This window comes from Podarcis tiliguerta, assembly GCF_965153285.1.
Source record: "Podarcis tiliguerta genome assembly, chromosome: 1".
Taxonomy (NCBI): Eukaryota; Metazoa; Chordata; class Lepidosauria; order Squamata; family Lacertidae; genus Podarcis; species Podarcis tiliguerta.
The window spans coordinates 61,195,464-61,217,846 of NC_139534.1; the positions used below are offsets into that span (position 1 = coordinate 61,195,464).

General features: G+C 40.6%; 1 protein-coding gene and 1 long non-coding RNA gene across 8 annotated transcripts in view; one reads left to right on the forward strand and one right to left on the reverse strand.

Annotated features, from left to right (window-relative positions):
- Positions 1-22,383, forward strand: part of LOC310671482 (mucin-5B-like) — a 44,241-nt gene that overhangs the window by 16,138 nt on the left and 5,720 nt on the right. For 4 of the 5 annotated variants that reach the window (XM_083427621.1, XM_083427617.1, XM_083427620.1 and 1 more), the window contains 23 exons: positions 797-897; positions 2,015-2,166; positions 3,171-3,309; positions 4,235-4,345; positions 5,193-5,372; positions 6,147-6,383; positions 8,040-8,196; positions 9,120-9,248; positions 9,604-9,688; positions 9,897-9,934; positions 11,164-11,259; positions 12,094-12,359; positions 13,483-13,657; positions 14,506-14,756; positions 15,169-15,352; positions 15,939-16,146; positions 16,794-16,972; positions 18,388-18,457; positions 18,570-18,694; positions 19,110-19,141; positions 20,327-20,504; positions 21,332-21,436; positions 22,183-22,223. In XM_083427621.1, the coding sequence (XP_083283747.1) occupies positions 797-897; positions 2,015-2,166; positions 3,171-3,309; positions 4,235-4,345; positions 5,193-5,372; positions 6,147-6,383; positions 8,040-8,196; positions 9,120-9,248; positions 9,604-9,688; positions 9,897-9,934; positions 11,164-11,259; positions 12,094-12,359; positions 13,483-13,657; positions 14,506-14,756; positions 15,169-15,352; positions 15,939-16,146; positions 16,794-16,972; positions 18,388-18,457; positions 18,570-18,694; positions 19,110-19,141; positions 20,327-20,504; positions 21,332-21,436; positions 22,183-22,223 (3,239 nt within the window). The remainder of the gene's footprint in view (positions 1-796; positions 898-2,014; positions 2,167-3,170; positions 3,310-4,234; positions 4,346-5,192; positions 5,373-6,146; positions 6,384-8,039; positions 8,197-9,119; positions 9,249-9,603; positions 9,689-9,896; positions 9,935-11,163; positions 11,260-12,093; positions 12,360-13,482; positions 13,658-14,505; positions 14,757-15,168; positions 15,353-15,938; positions 16,147-16,793; positions 16,973-18,387; positions 18,458-18,569; positions 18,695-19,109; positions 19,142-20,326; positions 20,505-21,331; positions 21,437-22,182; positions 22,224-22,383) is intronic. The other variant, XM_083427619.1, reaches the window with a different exon arrangement.
- LOC310672055 lies at positions 6,343-10,738 on the reverse strand. Of its 3 annotated transcripts, XR_014508364.1 has the most exons (4): positions 10,561-10,738; positions 9,683-9,783; positions 7,000-7,061; positions 6,343-6,460 (listed from the first exon to the last, which is right to left on the reverse strand). It is a non-coding gene; the product is annotated as an uncharacterized lncRNA (long non-coding RNA). The 3 variants fall into 3 exon arrangements; XR_014508363.1 differs by lacking the exon at positions 9,683-9,783; XR_014508365.1 differs by lacking the exons at positions 9,683-9,783; positions 10,561-10,738 and adding an exon at positions 8,899-9,105.

The window sequence follows — 22,383 nt, forward strand, 5'->3', positions numbered from 1 at the left end:
CTGGATTCCTTTAATGGAATACCCTTCACATAGGGGTGGCGAGAGTATTTCCCCCATCCCTATCGCCTGAACCAGAGCCTATCCGCAACCTTACAAGTTGTGACGATTTGCTATGCGGCAGGTGAAACCCAAATGGCAACAGCCAATCAGCCAAGTGAGGAAAATTCCTGCCGTGCCCCTGTCCCAACGACAGACGACACACAATGGCATAGCAAGGTCAAGCACACAAGCTGTAGTAATGTCAGGGGAGTTTTAATCACACACACTGACACCATGTAGTAATGCTCCAGCCACTTGCCCCTCCCTCACCTGTCCTTACCATCCAGCTGGATCAGGTTTCTAGGATCGGCGGTCGACAGCACTTGCTTTTTTACAGAACAAAATGCATCAAAAATGGTAATGCTGCCACCACTCCCCTGTATCAGGGCACCAGGAGACACAGCCCAAGGGAGAAGGCTATGCTCCCTAGTTACCGGCTGCCCCACCCTGCAAATTGTTTCCACAAAATTGCAGGCAGAAATTCAACAGGTAGTGCGTAACCAATTGGTCAGAGTTTGGGGGGGGGAGGAAAAATGAGGGGGGGAATAAGGATATGTTTTTGGATAATATGTCTTGTTATAACTTTGAATAAAAAATAAATAAAAAAGAGAAGGAAAACTATGAACATATATCTATGCCCTTGATGGTTGGAATGGTTTTACGTTTTAGACATCTGGGGTTCTGGAATCTGCTGAGTGCTATGCATAGTTTTACACTGTCTTGCTTTCTTGTCTTGGTAATTGTGTCCTTATTCCAGATTGCCCTTATCCAATGTCCTACTTTGACTGCAGCTCTGCTGGCCCAAGAGCGACTGGATCAGAATGCCAGAAAAGTTGTGAAACACAAGACATGCAATGTGTAAGGGTTTAAGCTCGTGACAGTGATGTATGTACCCTAACCACTCCATGCGCTCAAGTGAGCTTCATGAGTGCTAATGGCAAGTGTATTTGCCCTAGCCACACAAGCCTCCTGGGCTGGCATCCATGAGAGCAAAGCTGGTTATTTTTCAAGGGGATTTCTAGATAGTGTGATATTTCTTTTGCCTGTCTGATGTAAAAGAAATTAACATGAAGTGGCCTCTAAAAGTATTTCAATTATTAACTAGTTATAAGGGCAAACAAATATTTTGGGAGACCCAAACATGGTGCCTGAACACATATGAACAACTTAATGCCTTATTCATTTGATTGCCTTCTTCTTGATCAGACATAATTCCTAGAAAAGCAGCAGGCCATGCATGTCTCCTATAAGGTACTGCTACTCTCTTGTGTTAAAATCTCACCCATGGACATTGGCCTTTTATATGCAGGATATTATTTGCCAGGCAGATGAGCACCTCCTCATGTTAGAACAGAATGGCTTTCACTTTTCAGTGACTCAGCCTTATTTACTGTGGATAAGCACAAGCCAGAGAAGATCCATCTCATCTGTGATAGAGGTGTTACCATTAAATATACAGATGAAAGGGGAGAAACAGCAATTGTAGCTTTTCCCATTCTTTCACTGATCCTCCACCCGTGGTGGTGGCAGCACTCCAGGGGTGTCACAAAGTTTATAAAGCGACCAGGGAAGGAGTGGGCAGAGGAAGCCATGGCTGTTCCATCTCCTGCTTCGTCAGATTTAACGGTAAAGCCCAAACTTCTGGCTTGCAACCTGTCCACTATACTTTCAGGGATCATTTCTATAGTTTGTAACTAGAGAAGTGTACTCGAAAGTGATTGGACTCTGCTTTGTAAATACACCACCATCTTTCCATCCAGATAATTTCACTGATTTGCTGTATTACCATTCTCTGAACATAGTCTTCACAGTCCCTGCATCCCTGTGAACTGAACCATCTAACGTTTTACGGTGCTGGTGAATATCTAAGAGTATCATGACAACAGCATTTTATGAAGGGCTGCCTTTATTTTCTCCCCCAATATTTGTTCCCTTCTGTATCGATTTCCATTTTGTTTCCATGCACTCAACCAAGTATGCTACAGAATGTGTCTCTGGATGCATGTGTCCTGATGGGCTGGTGTCCGATGGTCACGGCAACTGTATTGAGGAGGAGCAATGCCCCTGCATGCGTGGAGGGAAGTTCTACAGTCCTGGCACACAAATCACAGTCAATTGCAATACATGGTACAGTATTCTTCAGTGTTCTTAAAGCCAGTACATTTGTAAATTGTAGCAAATCAATGTGGGAGCAGGAGGAAAAGGAGGGGGCATGAAAGTATTTTAGTTAGTGAAATAGGGAGGAGCTGAAAGAGACCAAAGGGAAGAAGAGGTGCCAGCCTGTAGAGAGCAGTTTGGAAAAGGGTTTGGTTGTGAAATATCCACTGTTATTGATGGCGTCCAAAGGTTTTAGGAGGCCCCTCACAAAACAAACCCCTATAGACCAGATAAACTAGTCTATCAAGTTTTTGTTTTGTGGTGTGCATGATCTTGGGTATTTACAAATAGCCCCAGGCCGATTTTATGAGCAATTGTGACATTTGTAAGAATCTTTTCAGTTTAATATTAATACTTTAATCCTTTGAATGATCTACCTAATGCAAGTCTCTGCATTCATTTGAGGGTGTTTTTATGAACTGCACTGCAGTTTATTCAAAGAGTACCCAATGCAGCATATCGAAGAATTGAGCACCAGTTCAGGCTACCATTTTGGAAGTAACTTTCCCCCCCTCTATAAACACATAGTTTTGTGGAAGTGTTTCCCACGCGGTAAGATCACACATGACAGCAATCACTTTGTACAAATTAGATTTGCAGCCAGTGGCAATTATAGCCTCTCTGGCTGCCATGCCCTTAACCATGAACATTTGTAAACTTGATGCTTAGATGTGAAACTCTCCCTACCCCCAAAATATCACCCCCCTGGTAATTAGGCTTGTTAATTTCTGGCATTATTAGGCTTTTATTTATTTTTGTTGCTTCAGATGCAGCAACTTATCACCCATCAGACAAGGTCTTTACTGTAACTCCCCCTGTTGTATAGAAGGCTATACATTGTAATAAGAAGGAGAGTAATACTGTCATTTCAGCTGACAGATCCAGAGGAATTATCATTATACTATTAATTACCCTGCCTACTTGCAGTTTTCTTTGAGGGGACAAGTTGTGATATTTTATGTTTAATCTCTCAGCATGTGCTACAGGAGGCAATGGAACTGTACAAAGAACTACTGCCAAGGAGCCTGCATGGTGTATGGAAATGGCCACTATTTCAGCTTTGATGGAACAAAATTTGATTTCATGGGAGGCTGTGATTATATCCTAGCCCAGGTATTTAACCTTTACTACTTGCCTCATGGACTGTTTAGTGTGGAACCAAGTGGAAATGTTGTGATTTCACTGCTTTACCCATCTGTAGTGCAGTGCCCACTGACCCAGTGTGTGCCATTGAACTCCTTGGGGTATACTTATGAGTAGACATGCATAGGGCTGTGCTGAAAGGGATTTTCAGAAGCTTCATATTGACTGACTGAGGGCCAGAATCTGTACTTTTCCCACTTCTCATCTATGATTGTGGACTCTTGCAAATGTTGCAGGGGTTTGCCATGTAAGAAAACGGCTCATCACATCAGACTATGGCTTGTGGAATGTCCCTTTTAATTCACCAGGTACCTCCAAGCAAAACATCCGATAGATGAAAATAATGAGCTTGGCACACCATATTTTGCAAGTTTCTTAAAACCAAGTTACATTTTCAGCTAAACAATGTTTAAAAGTCCATCTAGGACTGTACATTTCAGACTAAAGGGTTTCATATTTGAGTGAGTGTCCTCCAGTGCCAAAACTCCCTACCAGTTTGAGGTTTTTGTTTTATGATCAAGTGGTATATAATTTTTATGAAATTAAAAAAAAAAGGAAAATCACAACAGGAAGACAATTTCTTGACTAACTTTCTCCTTATAGCTTTCTACATGCCAGGAGTTGCTACTTTGATTTTTTTTAAAATAAAAAGAATAGTTGTGAGTATTCAAAATTACAGCCTTTTTTACCTATAGTCTGAAGTGGCACAGTTACCAGTACAGATCCAGGATATTTTGCTTTCAGCATATTCCCAAGTTTGAGACCTGGTTAAATCCATACATTTAATAAAGAAAACTGCCTTAGCTGGCATGCACTTCCTTCTGTAGAATATCTGCTATCGTGGCTTGAATATGGAGAACGTAACATTAAACGTATTATTGTTTCCTTTCCCAAGGACTTTTGCCCTGATAATCCTGACCCAGGCACTTTTCAAATTGTAACACAGAACATGGCATGTGGTAAATCCCTGAGCATTTGTTCCTTGAAAATTCGCATCATCTTGGAGGTAAGTCCACAATCAGCCTTGTAAGTGGAGAATTTCAAAACTGGATAGACAGCTTGTGTTTCTTTGCTTACAGTAGCTAATCTACACCTTTCATACCCTGTCTCCCCATAAACTTCATTCAGATTTTAGAAGAGTAGTTGTGTTAATCTGTTGGAAGGAAGGATGGAAGGAAGAACTAGATATGGGTGCCATTAGACGTCAGAATTAACTGGATTATTGGCTGGATTTGAGGGACCCCAACTCCTAATATACCACTAACACACACAATTTATGCTCCCATTTACATGTGCACATCTCAGAGACCACATTCACCCTCATTCACATGCAGCACACACACCGTCCATTGAATCGCCCATACCACACCCATCAGATGCACATCACTTATGGAAATTGACGATCCTTGAGTAAACCACTCATATTGCCTCATTCACACATTCAGCCTAAAAGTTGATCATTAGTGCAGTATTGCTTTCTCCTCTTCACCCCACCAGAAGTTTGCAGCTTCTTTTGCCCTTCTGTATTCTTGAAGTTTAATTCTTCATTAGTTATCATGTTCCTGTGCCCATGACACCACAGTAGGTGGGGGCAGAGCTCATTTCTTCTGTGACATCACAGTAAGAATGAATATATCTTGTGAACTGCCTTGAGGTCTATGGATGAAGGACAGTATGCAAATTTAATAAATAATAAATATCATCATCATCATCCTGGGGGGAAAAAAGAGATGTGGGTATATATTGCAGTTGTACATGGCATATGAATTATTATCTACAAAGGGTTGCGGTTGTGTTGTCATTGTATTTCAGCTGCATCCTTGCTCTTACAAATTATTTATGTCTTTTTCTAGGGTAGTGAAATCAGACTTCAGGAAGGGAAAATTGAGGAGATAACTAGCATACCGCCTTCTGAAAGGAACTATAACATCCATCTCATGGGAATTTACATTATAATTGAAACTTTTGGTGGAATGACCTTCATGTGGGATGAGAAGACAACAATCATGGTGCAACTGGCACCCTCTTTTCAGGTATGAGCAAACATGACTGCTGACTTGCACATGGTAATTCTATACTGGCTGGGGTAATTTTCCTGTCAAGGTATCGCTTCCACTTTGGGGGTGGGAATTAAGCATCACATCTACACTGTCACAAGTGGAGAATAGACACATCTTTGTTTTGCAGCATGGAATAAGTTGGATGTGTGTTCATCTCACCTGATACATGTACATTTCCTGCCTATAAAGAAGTCATAGCTAAGTGTGCATAGAAATTGTTGTGAGTAGAATGACCCTCAGTTACCTGCTAATAAACTGCCCAGTTTGCAGCTAGTGTATTCTGCAATTCTCTGGTTATGCTTGTAAACATAACATGTACCAATCAGATGCCTTAAACCAAGCCTATTTGCTTTTTTCATATTTAGGAAGCATTTGATTTATTTTTTTATAGCTTCCTGCAACCAGTAAAGATAGAATCGCCATAAATCAGACAAATATTGGTAGGTTTATGCTGCAAATGCAGACAATATTCTTTGTCTCAAGTGAATCCAACACATTTTTGAGTGCTGTAAATTCTTAGACTATTATCTTTTAAAATATGTGGATATTAATTGGCCCCAGTTTTCATTCTTCTAAAATAGTCTAACAACTTAGTAGAGAAAAGTGTTTTGAATCAAGAGAAACACATAGGACTAGTGGTTTATACAAAGCATGTTTAGAATACAATTTGAATTTACTTCATTTTGATAGTTTTATTTATTTGTTTTTTATTCTGTCTTTGTAAAATGCCATGCTCCAATTTCCTAGGGCAGAGTTTGTGGTCTTTGTGGTGATTTTGACAGCAGTGGCAACAATGACTTCACCACGAGAGGGCAGTCTGTGGAGATGCAAGCACAGGCATTTGGAAGCAGCTGGAAAGTCGCCACTAGCTGTTCAGACAGAAACAAGGTTGACCTATGTGCAAGTCAGCCTTCCAAACTCGTACTGGGGCAAAAGCGATGCAGCATTCTCAAGAGTGACGTTTTTGAAGCCTGCCACAGTAAGGTAACCTGTCTGCTTGTCTCTCCCTTTGCTTCTTGTGACTCTTCCCCTTCTCCTTGCATCCTCCTATCCTAGCATTCCTAGCATTTCATGAAGTTATGAGTGGCAAGAATGATGAATAATTTTACTGGCAAAACAAGAAAAGTTAAACAAATGAAAAATATTTTTTGGGGGGGCATAATTATTGAAGGCATTTAAAATAATAGCAGGGAGTACACCCTCCAGAGAGAGATTTGTTCCCATTCCTAGGGACGGTGTTGTAGAGAGATGTGGACAGTGATGGGCATGGCCAAAAGTGGCTACGGCTACTCTCATGCGCTCGCACATACGCATGACATATCAGGCACACAAACATAGAGTATGGCTGCCATATGTCTGGATTTTCCCGGACATTGCCAAGATTTCAAAGGTGCAATTGATGACTGGGGTGTGGGGGGTGGATTTCCAAAAGGCGGTGCTTTGTCCTGGATGGGGGAAAAATGTGTTTTGGTGATGATGTATTGTTGCATGCCATCCCAGTCTCTGAGTGGTGCAAGATTCCAGGGGCTCCAGGGTTTGTGTTTCCTTTGGAATGAGGCACAGCAGAGACTGGCATGGCTTATTTACACATATATACAACCTGAGTCTATGATGGACAGGACCACAGCCCAAGATGTCTCCCGTAGCCAAAGCCTTGGATTCCTAAAAAAAGAAGAAGAAGGGAGGTCCTTAAAAAAGCTTAAGCTTAGGGCTGTCCTGGTTTTTACTTTTTGAAAGATGGCAACCTTAACATAGAGGCACATGGATCCCCTTACCATCAGAATACTGGCTCTGTCGACTTTGATGCTACATCTATTTTACCCCCCCCCCCCCTTTGCAATTGCTGCCCAAATTAGCAGGGTCAGGCAGAAACAGTTGCTTGAGAGTCCATATCAACTGGGGTTAGGCACCCCATTATAGAACTACCCCAGATGCATGAATTTTGGGAGCAGAATCTCCATGAACTGAATGCCATTCATTTGTACCATTTTTGGGATTGGTCTGGTGTACAGATAGCACTGTAGTGGGATGCCACAAGTGAGTTGTTCCTATAGACTGGAATGGGTCGTGCATGTGTGTGCGCGCAAACAAAACCAGGCCACCTAATTGGCAGTGATCTTGCACTTAAACAGATTATCATATCTGTCCTATTTCCAGATACTTCAGAATATTGATAAGAAATATTTAGGCAATTGGTTTTATACTTTCCCAGGGAAATAAAATTACAATTTAAGAAATTGGTTAGCCTAATTAGTGTTGCAATCTGATAGGAAAGCACAGATAGACTTCAAAGGGAAAGAAGAGAAAAAGTGAACCTTCCCATAATATAAATATAAATTTAAATATAAAGGATTAGTGTTGTCTAATCATATGGAGGTTAGACAAGATAATTTAAAAACTTGCATTTTCCTAGGCCAAAAGCATCCATGATCCCATGGGCATAATATTATGGTGGTGATATAGCTATTTCTTCAAAGCTGCAACTTGATAGGGCTGCCTCCCAGGGCAGATATTCAATTTTCCTTGAATATTTCAAGGCAAGCAGGCTAGGCAGTCTTGTATTTTCTATTTTAAGAAGCTGATTAAATAGCATCCTGGGAAGAAATGTTCATTATTTCTGGCTGTTCTTGGTTCTGTCAGATCAACCCAACACCCTATTATGAATCCTGCGTATCTGATTTTTGTGGTTGTGACAGTCGGGGAGACTGTGAGTGTTTCTGTACTGCTGTAGCAGCATATGCAAGGAGTTGTGGCAGAGTTGGCATCTGTATTGACTGGCGAAGTCCTAAAAATTGCCGTAAGTACTTACAAAGCACATATAGTCTCAGCAGCAATGATTGTGTAGCTGCATGTTATCTGAGGGGGTGAGAAATACTAATTGTTAATGGTATTTAATGACACAGTTGAGTGTATGACTGATAAAGGAATTTTCTTCTTCAGAATCCCTTTGTGATTCACATCTTTCACGTTGTCCAAAAACATAACACTTTATTATAGCCTTACAACCTTTTGAACAATAGTATACTTTGGAGAAAAAGACAGACGAAAAATATCACAAATAATAGTGAAAAACTGTTCTCAACAAGAGGTCATACTTTAAAACTACTAGCAAGTGAAGCTTACAAGAGTACACTTGGAACAAGTGTTCCTTTTATCCACAAGATAAATCTGGGACCAACACCTCACATGTAGTTCAGCAACTTATTGCTGTGCATGGGACCAGAACCAATGGCTAGAAGTTTCATCAAAGACTAAGCATTTCATTGTTTCCATCTGTACGTGTCCAGCATGTCATGGGTTAAGATAGACATTATTTCCAGGGTATGTGTATGGGTGGGTGGGTGTGTACAAGCCTCCCATTATTTATTTACTTATTGTCGTTCTTACTTGTCCTTCTCCCTGATGTACAGCAAGTTACAGCATATAAAAGCACAATTAAAATGGGGGAAAATATCCAGTCCCCAAATCAGTGATCCATACAACACATTACTGGGAGAACCTCAAAATCAATTCCTCAATTTTCATAGGCCAGGATAACAAGATGAATCTCTTCACATTGCATCAAAAGTGGTAGCTGGCATGCTGCTATCACTTTTGATGCAATGTTAAGAGGTGTAATAAATGTATGACTGAGGGGTAGCCAGAAGGAGGGAGGGAGGGAGGGGATTCCATTGAAAACATGGACCTTATCACTTATGGCTAGCATGTCTTCTGATCCAGCTGTGTTTTGTGACTACTATGATTCACCCAACAAAAGAGAATGGCGGTATAAGCCCTGTGGAGAACCTTGTTTAAGGACCTGCAGGAATCCAGCAGGAAACTGTGGCAATCTGCTTTACAGTTTAGAAGGTAAATGCTTTTTCACTTCCCACAAAACATGACATGAAATGAGAAAAAGGTTTCTGCTGAAATTCATAAAATGTAAAGGGATTATATTTGATATTTCTTTGCAGTGGCCAAAGACCCACTCTCTCAGCAAAGCACAGAGGCTGCCCCTCTTTAATGGTTAAATTTACAGACCAAGTTGTGAAAAACCCCCAATATATATCTATAGCATTTTTTGTTCTTCTGTTTTCTAATTATTGCAATTTCAGATGTATACCTTATAATATACCTCATGTAATACATATATTATTATATCACCTAATAGCCAGCCCCTATTGAAAAGTGAGATTATTATTTTGACGGTTTGCTCCCATTTTAGGCTGCTACCCAGAATGCAGTGCTGAGAAGCCATATTATGATGAGAAAAAAAGAGAATGTGTCTCAGTGTTTGAGTGTACCTCATGGTAGGTCATTTTTAACAGCATAGCCCATTCTGCACATATGCTCGTTAAGGTTTCTTTCTTTAATCTGTGGTAGTCACGTCTTTGTAGACTCTGAACTGAGAGAGGGAGAGAAGTGTGAATTACTTTGTGTGTTGGTGTTTTGTTTTGGTTTCGTGTACAAATTAAGCAATAAAAGAATCAACAATATTTTATATATGTTTCCCCTCAGTGATCCAAAAGAAAAATTCTGCTTGAACAAATCAAATGGTAAGTTATTAATTGTATTTAGAGAGAATATTATTTGTGTGTGTGTGTGTGTGTGAGAGAGAGAGAGAGAGAGAGAGAGAGAGAGCACCCCTCATATAAAATATCAAGGTGGTGTACAACAAAATATGGAAGTAAGATAACGCATAGTGGGGTGTGTCTGGGCAGAGAAGTGAAATTAATATATTCAAATGTTCTATGTCTGTTTTTACTGTATTGTACGGTAAATCACTTTGGGATGCCTTGGAGGAGGTGATTCATAAATGAAATCAATAAATAATTACAATAACAATATACACAGCAGCATCAGTAAAAATGATGATCATTATACTAAAACAGGCATAGGCAAACTTGGCCCGCCTGATGGTTTGGGACTACAACTCCCATCATCCCTGACCACTGGTCCTGTTAGCTAAGGATGATGGGAGTTGTAGTCTCAAAACATCTGGAGGGCCGAGTTTGCCTATGTCTGTACTAAAAGTTAACATTGACATTTGAATGCTGACAACTGAGGAACTACTTGAAAGGAAGATGGCTTAGGGTCCATGCCATAGAGTAAGATCAAATGCTGACCAATTTGCAGTCAAAAAATGAAATGATCTTATTATAAATCTGAGAAGAATACTTACAAAATATTTTCATCTTGCATATGTGCCACAAAGGGAACAATTCTCATTAAAGTGGACAGTTATATGCAGGTATAGAAGTCGCTGCCTCCTTCAGGTGTGCAGTAGCATTGGGAGGGCAAGTTGTCCGGTTTCTCCTTTGGTTGGGTAGCATCAGTATGAGGGCACATGGGTCAGCCAGTCTCCTGGCAGACAGCATAAGCATGAGGTCATAATGACCAGTCTTTCAATGACCAGGCAACATTAGCAACAGGTCACAATGCCCAGTGTGTAGTAGATTCACAGTGGTGGGGGCATATTGGTCACTCTCCCTCTCATTCAATCAGGTGGCAATAGTAGTGTGTGTGCACAACTCTCTCACACATCCTGAGATAAAGAAAAACAGGACATTCCTGTTGAGATAGACAGCAGCAGTGTGTGGGCAAGAGGAGGATGTCAGATTAAATATGGTGGGATTCCACTCCTTGCTCATGGTGTGTGTAAGGGGAAGGGAATATGTTGTTCAATGTCAGTGCCATTCGCCAACTATGGCTGCTGCTGTTTATTTTGGAAAGGTGTCAAATGTTCAGTAAGAAACTGGATGTCCCATGCTTCTTATTGTTTTAGGGAAAGCTACAGTGGCTCTCCCCATCTCACCAGCAAAATCAGAAATGAGATCCACACCATGCTTCTGTAATGTAAATGGACAGCTCATAACAAGTGGTAAGGCAGACATATTTGAAATAACTTCCATGGACTTATTTTGTGTGTGTACTATTTATTTCACAAATAATCATTGCAATCTTTGAAGCTACATATTGTTGTGAGTTTGCGTGGTGGGGGGTAGGCTGTATGTCTGAGTTCCTTCCAATTCCTGGATCCAGCAGGGATTCAAATCACTGGAATAGCCAGGCAAGTTTGGGCCATTACCAAGTATGGGTTGTTAAGGTAACAAAGGGAATGGTCTGCGCCAGAGGACAAATAGGTTCCTCCCTCCAACTGTCTCTTAGTTAGAAAGACAAAGAGTTGAGTTCCATATGTGAGGTAGAAGCTGCAGGCTGGGCAGCTGAAAGACAGGGCTATGCTTGATTTCTGCTTGAATCCAAGGCTGTGCCTAGGGAAGAAGTCAGACCTTCTTGGGTATTAATGCTGTGAGCCCATCCGTCTTAGGCTCAGGTTGTATATGTGTGTAAAAAAACCCCATATATCATAAAGACATCCCAGACTCCACTGTACCTCATTCCAAGGAAACCAAACCCTGGGTCAGCATCTGGAACCCTGGAATCTTGCATCACTCCGTGATTGGGGTATATGCTTGAATAACTTGCTTGTTGGATTTTTCCATGACTTTTACATTTTTCCTGTTGCGTGAACAGCACCCTTATTTTCCCTGAATATATTCATCCAAAATCTGTATAAATTAATAATTATTCTTGGCATTGGGTGATGATTGGTGTTTTATTTTTTAAGTGGATGATTCTCTGCTTTATAATGTGTGTATCTCATCACACACACACAATGTTGCTGTTTGTTCTAACTGTTCCTCTGGATTTTTAGGCAGTAGCCAGTTTGTGACAATGGACACTTCACGTTGGTGTATTTATGCCTTTTGTAATACATCATGCCAGATTGAATTCAACTATGGAGAATGTATCTCATTCTATACCACTCCTGTCCCAAGCAAGCCTGCCATGATCCCCAGCAGACCTTGTAAGGGGAATAATCAGAACTGTGAGAAAGAGCCTCCTCCTTACTCTAAAGTTAAAGCTGCTTCTTCATTTACTCCTGGGAGTGATTGCACTGACCTCATTCCTCCTAGAAAGGTGAGCAAGCAGCACTGCTGATACTACAAGCGTAGAATGGGAAGTGTTTGTTGCTGACATATTTGTTCTTGAGAAACATACAATAAATAGAATAGTTTCTTTTCACTCCTGGGCCACAACAAAATGACAATATAATTTACAAATGCCTAGCACTGCTGTACACATAAAAGAAAATATATAGCTCAGCGTAGCATTTCACAAAATATCATTAGACACATTGATTCAAATATCAAACACATTAGTGTAAAAATGTTCAAACATTTACACTAACAACTCTTCTGGCAATGTCAAAAATCTGAATAGCTCAGTGATAGATGAATAAGATTTCCCCGACACGGAGAGAGGAAAATTTGGGAGACGATGATAAAAATTAACATACAAAATGAATGAAATATATAATAATAATGAAAACTTATTGAGAAATGAGCCTTATTCATCCAGTTTTAGAATGACCAAATTAGAGAGGAAACATTTACAAACAATGCAAACAATGTTTGTGCATTGGTTTGAGTGTATTGACGTGAGCACTTCTGCACCTGCACTGCACCAGCCTTCTGGCTGCCTTGCCTCTCCCCCCCTTCTGGAAAGTGGCAGTGGCACTGTTGCTGGGAATAACTTTGCAGCTGTGCCCCAACAGCGAAGCCCCTTCTGAAGTGGCAGCCAGGATATGCCTCCGGTGACCTTTTAAAGGTTCAGTACTCACAGAGAAACACGCCAACATTTAGGGAAGTATCAAAGCCAAGTGGCACAATCTTGTATATTTATTGATGTCGTAATATTTTATTATTTCTACTTATAGAATTTGTTGTACTTTATAGTCATGGAAATAAATAAATGATAAAAAATCAGAGTTTTAACCAGCTGAAAAAGATGACAGCCCAAGTTAGTACTTACAGCTTCTCCCTGCTTCTTCCTCACCAACATATATCAGCTGTCTATTGCCTGATTTAAAATCTGTTCAAGAAAAACATGGTATTGCATAGAAAAAGACAAGACTCAGTGACTTACTGATTGTGCTGTGTTATGGTGCAGTAAATATACCGAGTTAAGTTGAATTGACTGAGTACCAAGGCAGAGCAAATTGTACTGATTCCTTTTGTGGCTTTCTTTTATACATCAACAGTATCAAGAATTATGGAAATTTGAAAACTGCCAAATCGCCACTTGCTTAGGTGGGAAACATATTAAAGTATCTGATGTGCGCTGCCCACCTCAAAAGTCAAAGATCTGTGTTAATGGATTGCCACTTGTGAAAAACTACGATGCATCAGGCTGTTGTTGGGCTCTGGAATGTCAATGTAAGTGATAATAGAACAAGGTGCTAATTCCATTGTTCACATCTCAGAGACCACTTGATGTGCTCCATTGATGTGCTCCATTCAATTATAAATTAGTGTAAGATTAACATTTCTCTCATACCTAGGTAGGTAGAAAGATACAGAGCACACAAGCATCACAGTGCCCCTTTTAACTTCTGTGATCTTCTGACTGTCCAGAATGGAGATCACAGAAGCTGCGGCAGCTGAGCTCCTGTGTTACATTGTGCATGCAGTTGTAGGCACTGGGAAGATTCACACAAGAGCAAAATGCAGCCTAAAATAATATCAGAACAAGCCCAATGAAACATTAGGGATAGCTGAAGCTTCCTTCTGCCAAGTCCATTGGACCATCTAGTTCAGTACTGTCTGTTCTGACTGCAGCAGTCCTCCAAGTTTCCAGATGGAGTCTTTTCCCAGCTCTAGCATAATATGTCAAGAGATTGAACCTGGGACCTTTTGCATGCACTCATTATTGTGACACAAACTTATCGGCAATTGTTGCACACCATCCATCCAGCTGTGGGAGAAAGTGCTGGGTGAAGAACAAGGGTCCACATTTACTGCATCCATGATACCCACAGCAGGCCCAGCTGCTACATTTCCTTGATCCTTCTGGAGCTGTGCTCTTCAAGCTCCTTGCTATAGTACCTTTTGAGGCTTTTGTTCTTGTCCCTTTGATTTTATGTGTTGATAGATGTGTGGTAGGCTAATGAATGGATGGTCTCCAACTTGAATGGATGGTTTGACAGGTGGATTTGACAGTGTTTGGTTTACCTCTGTGAGCCTGTGGCCTTCTCATTCTAACCGTATGTGTTTGCTCCTTTTAGGTGCTTGCAATGGATGGGGAAATCAACACTATGTAACATTTGATGGATCCTATTATAATTTCCATGGGAATTGCACCTATCTGCTTATGAAACCAATCACACCTGGCTCTCAGAATTTCTGGATCTACTTGGACAATCACTATTGCGCTGCCACAGAGAGAGCTCTATGCTCTATGAGCCTTTTCATATTTTACAACCACTCTACAGTCATTTTGACACGAGGAGTTGAAAACGGAGAAGAAAGCAACCTGGTAACACATTGATCAGATTCTCTGTGTGTAAACATAACATTATATGTCCACGTATCAAACATATATTTCCTGTCCCACCCCCAGTAATAGTACTTCAGTTGATGAAGTAGCATTTTAAAGCAGTGTTCCCCTCACCAGAGTTAGAGCACCAAAATCACCTCTCTTAAAAAAACAAAGAAATAGCAAACTGCACATGGCGGCAGGAGGGCAACCCATTTTCTATTACACAGAGCTGAGATTTAGTGATCCTGTGGGTGGATTAGTGCTAGTGTAAATATATATAGTGCTAAGCATCTCATATATGCGAGTATCCTTTTCATCAGCTGGAAAGGTAATACAGCTCTTCCTAGGAAGGCTTTTTCACATGCTATGTTTGACCTGCTCTGATTCTTCCAATTAATTACTTCTTAAGGTTCTATATAACAATAAAGAAATCACACCGAGTTTTTCAAAAGATGGCATTGACATCACCAACTCTGGACACTATGTTGTGGTGAAAATACCTGGAATGGGCCTTTATGTCACCTATACTCACCTCGCTTTTCAAGTAAACCTGCCTTTCAGCACTTTTTATAACAATACTGAAGGGCTATGTGGTAAGTATTGGCTACAACTAATGCGTGAATGCACCTGATTTATGTTTATAGCCTTTTATTTCAGTCATTACTTTTGATTTTAACTATTTCTTGGTACTGGAGAGAGACAGAGGAGAGAGAAAGAAACAGCGTTCCATACATAGGAACCAACTCCTAGGAGCCAAGGTCCCTTCATTCCCTTCATGCTTTGTATAGGTTCACCAATTTTTTATATGTAGAAGTCCATATATTTGGACTTCTCCCTGCTCCTTTATTTCTTCTTTCCTCTTGGTTATATATGCAGAGGAGAATATCCAGAGCATCAATAGAAGAGGCCCACTAGTTTACTTTAAACCACTATGTGAAATTTAGTACTCCCTGCTTATCTTTCGCCTTCTTGTCCCATGGTTACCAGGCTCACATTACTTGTTCCAACCCACTGCCATGCCTTTCCACCCTATTGCTATTTGCATTGGCGGGGAGCAAGCAATGTTTATTTCCACAGACTCAAGGGGTAAGCAATTGCCACTTTCCTTTGTGCTAGACAGTTTACAGATGCTTGTGCCTTCCTAGCCTTTGCTTGAAGTGACCTTCTTATCTTGACCAGGTACGTGCACCAACAAAAAGACAGATGATGCAATGAAAAGGAATGGCAAGGTTGCAGATTCTTTCACAGAAATGGCAATGGACTGGAAAATGATGGACCTCATCACTAGACATTGTGATGCAGGGCAACACTTGGCACCTTTTCAGACTCAAATGTCACCATCCAAAATGGCCGCTTGTGTAGTCCCTCCCCTATGTAAACTTATCTGGTAAAGCACACTTTTAATTAATGTTACATTTAATGAATGTTACATAAACTGAGGTTCCTCTTCATTGTACTGATTTATTTTGATCACTTAAATCCTGCCCAGCAACATTTACAATTCCCAGGGTAGCCATCTTAAGATGGACACCCAAGTACTGAGGCGGTTAAATTTGGTTGTTGCTTTTAAGTTTGCTGAAAAATTAAAAATAATAATAATAGGTATGCATGTTTTCAAGTTTAATTTTGAAGTATAAATACCCATGTGAACTCTATTAAATTGCTGTAGAAAACACTAGCTAAGGAAGGTTATGCACCAGCTCAAAGTGAGTGTGTGTTGGTAATGATGCAAAGTAGGGTTTGCTGTAATTTTAATAGACATGTATTTTATGCTGGATTATTAGTATAAGGTATGGTAGTATTCAAGTAAGTGTTACTCATGGTAGACTCAGAAATTAACAAAGCTGAGTTGACCAAATCCATTCATTTCAGTGAGTCTAGTCTCACTAGTATTGGGCAAAATCCATAGCTCTTCTCTTAAGTCTTACAGTCAGCAAGTTTAGAATAATAACATCCTTAATTACTTTGTCTCTCTCTTATTTGGAACACATTAGTTCACACTGTAAATAAACTTCATTTTTAAAATTAAACAAGGAGTTTTACAGAATGTCACAATGCTGTTCCGCCACGGCCGTACTATGATGCCTGTGTTGTGGATGGCTGCTCTTCACCAAAGCAGAACATGGAATGTGGAAGTCTCCAGGCCTATGCAGCCTTGTGTGGGTACCATGGGATCTGTGTAGACTGGAGAAGCAAAGCCAACAGGAAGTGTGGTGAGCTGAATGACATCCCAGGAGAGGGTTGTTGATTTTATTCCTTTTTATCAGCTGGCGTTCTTGATCTGTTATCTGCTGGCTCTACGAGCCTAAAATAAGCCCCTCTCAGGAACACAGAGATCTGAATTCCCAAAGTATAATGTTAGTTTGAAAAGAAGGTCCAAACGGCAGTCTTCTAGTTTAGGGCACTTCATCCCTATAAATCTGTGTCCAATTGAACATGATATAAATCATTAGATGTAGAAAACCAGCAACTCAGAAAACCCGTAAGGATTAGAATATGAAACAGATTATCTTTTGAAGCGGAGAGAGACTGCACTGAGGGCTATACCATTTTAGACAGAAGGCTGCATGACTGAATGTTCACACTAAAATAAACAAATAACTAAATAGGGAAAGCTAGGCTTCTTCCTAATGTACTAGTTTTGTGGATGCAACAAATTTTTGCAGGGTAGCGTCAGCGACTGACATTATTAGGCAGCTGTTGAGGTTCTGTGCCTTGAGTTTAAACCAGAGATGACCCTTGACTTCTGCATCACAACAACAGCCACAACAGCCTACCCTCTTTGAGTTGCAGTGAGATTTAGAAGATTGGGTCTCTCTCTCTTCTACAGAGAAAATTGGATCCCCCCCCCCCCGACTCAGTACTATACCATCAACTGTTGTACTGGTGAATCCTCTACTTCCTTTCCTCATCCACTGTGCAGAGGCAGAGGCAGAGGAGCCAACTCCTAGGGGTCTTTGCCCCCAATAAAATATTTGAGGGGACTAGGCTCCCCCAAAGTTGATGGGCATTGCCGTTCAAATGGTGTGTGTGCACTGCATCATGTGAGGAAATATATTTCTATGAATTCCTACGTGGACCGATTTGATCCACACACCACAGACAAATGTATGTATTAGAATGTAATTTTCATTCAGAGTTTACACTTCTCTGAATTTCACAATACAGTTGTTGTATTAAAAAAATCAAAATACATTCTTAAATGTGCTTTTTAGTATAAAATAGAAATGTGTTCATTGAGATAAAATACATATTTAAATAAGAACATTTGTGCATTATTTTTTAAAAAAATGCAAATTAATGTGGAAATGGGACAGATTGGATTTATGAATGAACAAATGCACAATTGACATGGACCTGAAGGAGATCAATGTGTTCATCCTTAGGAAGTAGCGGCAAGTGTTGTTTGCCACTGCCACATCCATTTGCTCATCCATACAAGAATATGGCTAGTACACAAAGAACCCCCCCAACCCCCCCCCCCAGTGTAGCAGGACAACCCTGCATCCATCAAAATATATGTGAATGAAACTACCCCACTCAATCAGCATGAATATTTTCAGTGGCATTTGTTCTAGCTTTTTAGAATGTAAATGCACTCTGAATGAAATTTGTCAATATTTCACAGAACTCAGATGCTCTCGGGATCAAATCTATAAGCCATGTGGAAGAATGGAAAGGCTCACTTGCAATAGTGGGTGAGTAATTGCAAGACAAATTTCTATCAAATGGTGTGTGTGTGTGTGTGTGTGTGTGTGTGTATGAATACCTGAATGACCTTTCCTTTATCCTGTTAACACAATCCTACAGAAAAAATGTTGTTGGTGCAAATCCAGAAGAAGGTGACATTCCAGGAAACCTTGTTGAAGGATGTTTCTGTCCAGATGGAATGATCCAATTGAATCACCATGATAGTATCTGTGTTTCTGTCTGTGGTAAGGAAATTGGGGGAAATTGGGAATACAGTTGGCCCAAGAAGCCCATATGAGACTGCCCGCCCACACCAGCTGCCTATGCAGCATGTAGGTTGCATGCTGGATTAGTGGAACCTGGAAAGGATCAGGAAGCAATGAAGCCAGTACTATGGAAATAAAAACTGGGAAAGGAAGTTAGCTATATTAGCATGGATAAAATGCCCATTAGATCAATCCTTGCATGATGATAGAGCAATCAGGAAAATGTCACAATTTAGAAATGTGAGCAATGCTTTTTTCAGCCGTGGCTCTCTCATGATTTTTCATATGACATACACCCTTTCGGGGTCCTGATTTGTATATGAATGTGTCTTCAGTGTTGTTAACTTCATTTCTGAAATGGTCTGTCTCATATTCCAACTGTTTTAATTTGTAGGCTGCACAGGAACTGATGGACTACTGAGACAGGTAAGGAGGAGTGCAAAAGATGGGTTCTACAGCTGACATAGAGCCAGAATAATATTTTGCACTCTGCCCACAAGCTAATACTGCCTAAAATGCTGAACACTGGCACAGAGGAAATACAATGCAAGAACCAGCACAATTGTATGACAAACTATCACAGCATTCTGTGCTTATTATGGTTAGTCAATATAGTGCAAGAGTTTATTTGTCATGCACATTTTATAGCAGGTTGGGAACTCACATGTCATGGTTTCATACTAGTTAACTTATCCATAGAAGAATGAGAAAAGTTGGCTCCTTAACAGTAGATTGAGAAGCAATTGGGTGAAGATACTGCACAAGTAAGGGATGCGGGTGGCGCTGTGGGTTAAACCACAGAGCCTAGGGCTTGCCGATCGGAAGGTCAGCAGTTCAAATCCCCGTGACGGGGTGAGCTCCCGTTGTTCGGTCCCAGCTCCTGCCCATCTTGCAGTTCGAAAGCACGTCAAAGTGCAAGTAGATAAATAGGTACCGCTCTGGCGGGAAGGTCAACAGCGTTTCCGTGCACTGCTCTGGTTCGCCAGAAGCGGCTTAGTCATGCTGTACGCCAGCTCCTTCGGCCAATAAAGCGAGATGAGCGCTGCAACCCCAGAGTCGGTCACGACTGGACCTAATGGTCGGGGTCCCCTTTACCTTACCTTACTGCACAAGTGCAACAGAACTTCCCTTTTCTCTCCTCCCCCTGTGTATGCCTCTGCACTCCCTCCAGATCTGCTCTGAGGTATCACCCAAACCTCTAGAGCAGATTAAGGCAGAGGTGTACAGGGGAGGAGAAGGAGAGGAAGTTTCACTGCACAAGTGGAAGTTATTCCACTCATTCAGTGACTGTGCTAGATTGAACCCACTATGCCTTTGTTTGAGGAAGGAAAGTGCACGAAAACACTAAGAGTAGTTTCAAAACAACCCTACAGTAGACACACTTTCCCACAGGTCTATCTAGCCCAGAACTGTCAATGCTAGCTGGCATTTGGTCTCCAAGATTTCAGATAGGAGTCCATCCCAGTCTTACCAAATCATGTACCCTGCCCCTGAACTGTGGTCTTTCCCCATCAAAAACTCTAGTAGAAACTCAGCCCCAGAATGATTAACTACTCTGGTCAACATTCTCCCCCCCCCCTTTCCCCCCTTTTTTGAACATTTATTATACAGCCAGGAGAGAGGTGGGAAAAAGATTGTCAGGTCTGCACCTGTAGCAAGGACACACTGGATATTTCCTGTTCCCCCCACATTTGTGCAAGATCTCCGCCAATCACTTGCACAAGAGAAGGATTTGTACCTATAGTGCGGATACAGCCAGAAGATCCCTGCTGCACAGAGATAGTGTGTGGTAAGCAAGTACTTCAGTAACATAGATAGATAGATAGATAGATAGATAGATAGATAGACAGATAGAATTTTTATTAGATTTTCTGTTTTACAATTTTAAATACTCATTGAAACACCCTTACAATATCAATGACTTCCCTTCTTCTCTTTCCATGGTTCATTTTGTATACCATAAATCCCTGCATATTTCACATAAACTAAACCATTCAGTATTCCATTATTACATCCATCAAAACTTATTTACATTGTTGAATTTATCTTAATGCTGCCAGCGTTATCAAGTGTACACATTTGCCCCCCACATATTCACAATAAACATTGCCCAATCTTCTTTAAATGTATGTTCTTCTTGTTCTCTTATTTACTTCAGTAAGTTTTAGGGATGTATTTACTAATGCAGAACAAAGACTGTATGTTTTCTGGAATAATGTACAGAGAATGCATGCTGCCCTCACTGCACCAGTTCTGCATGGGTAATCCAGAACATTTTGTTCAAAAATATTCATCACCACCAGCTAGTGTGGTGCAGTGGTTAGAGTGCTGGACAAGGACTTGGGAGACCTGGGTTCAGTTCCCCACTCAGCCATGAAGTTCATGTACCAGTCATTCTCAGCCTTGCCTATCTAACAGGGTTGTGTAGAGAAAGAACCATGTATGCCACCTTGAGCTCAGGGGGTGGGGTATAAAGGTTATAGGTGAATACTGTTTTAAAAAGCAGTAGTAGATTGTTGCCAGCCCATGAAGAATATAGGGTTTCTCTACCTATAACATTATCGTAATGCAAGAAAAAGTGAATGCCTCATATTTTATCTGTTTCTTCATTCACAGAATGTAATGAAAGGTCGTGTCCTCTAACCAAACAGATATGCAATCCAGGCTTCCAAATTGTAGCAACCGCTTCTGATGGTGCCTGTTGTCCCATTCATGTTTGTAGTAAGTACTAAAATCACATACATGTCATTTTTGGAGTGGAAGCACAGTTAAGCAACATACGCACTAACCTATCTGTATCGGGAAAATATAGGTCCACACACCCCAATCTGGAATCATTCATGCTCATCCTGTACATGCTGCTTTAAATCTAGATTGATTTTACATAATGCCATCCAAGGAGGTAGGAGTTGTTACTTGGTATGTGTTTGAAAACCCTTCCCTTGAGTGGCTTTTTCTACCGCTACATACCCTGGGTAAATGAAAAGGGATCATGGTATACACCCATCCACTTCATTTTTAGGGAGGTGTGGATACTAACACCTACACCTGTTTTCAAATGGGCACCCTATGGGGAAATGCAGAATCAATCTGCAATGAGCTTTTATTTTTGGAATGAAACTAGTTTCCGAAGAAGCACTCTTCTGGGGCAAAATATACGCAATAGATCTAGACTGAGTGTTGACCATGTTGAAAAAACATGTGCTCGCTCTCCATTGATTTTAGAATAACATGCTATCTGTGTATGTGTGCAGCCTTAGTCACAAAATGCTAAAAACACATTTGGCTATAAGGGGATATCATGTGTCTTTTCACTATCTGGATCAAAATGCTTTGTTACTAATTTGTGAGTGATTCTTCTCTACAACTAATATAGTAGAAAAAGGAGAAAAGAACCCAGGAAACCCATAGGAGAGAAGTCAAGAAAATCTCAGCATTTCTGAGCATTATTTTTCTTTTACTTACAGAACCAAAAAATGTTTGTGTATCTAAAGGAATTGAGTATCAGGTAAGGTCTGCTGCTTGCTTTAATTCACTGCTATGATATTCCTTTAGCTCAGGGGTGGGATAACTTTTTAACCTAAAGGGTGGGCTCTTTAGTGCCCTCAATGGGCTATTTACTTTTATGGCTGCTTTTTAAAATACGCAAATGAAATTTGAAATTTAAT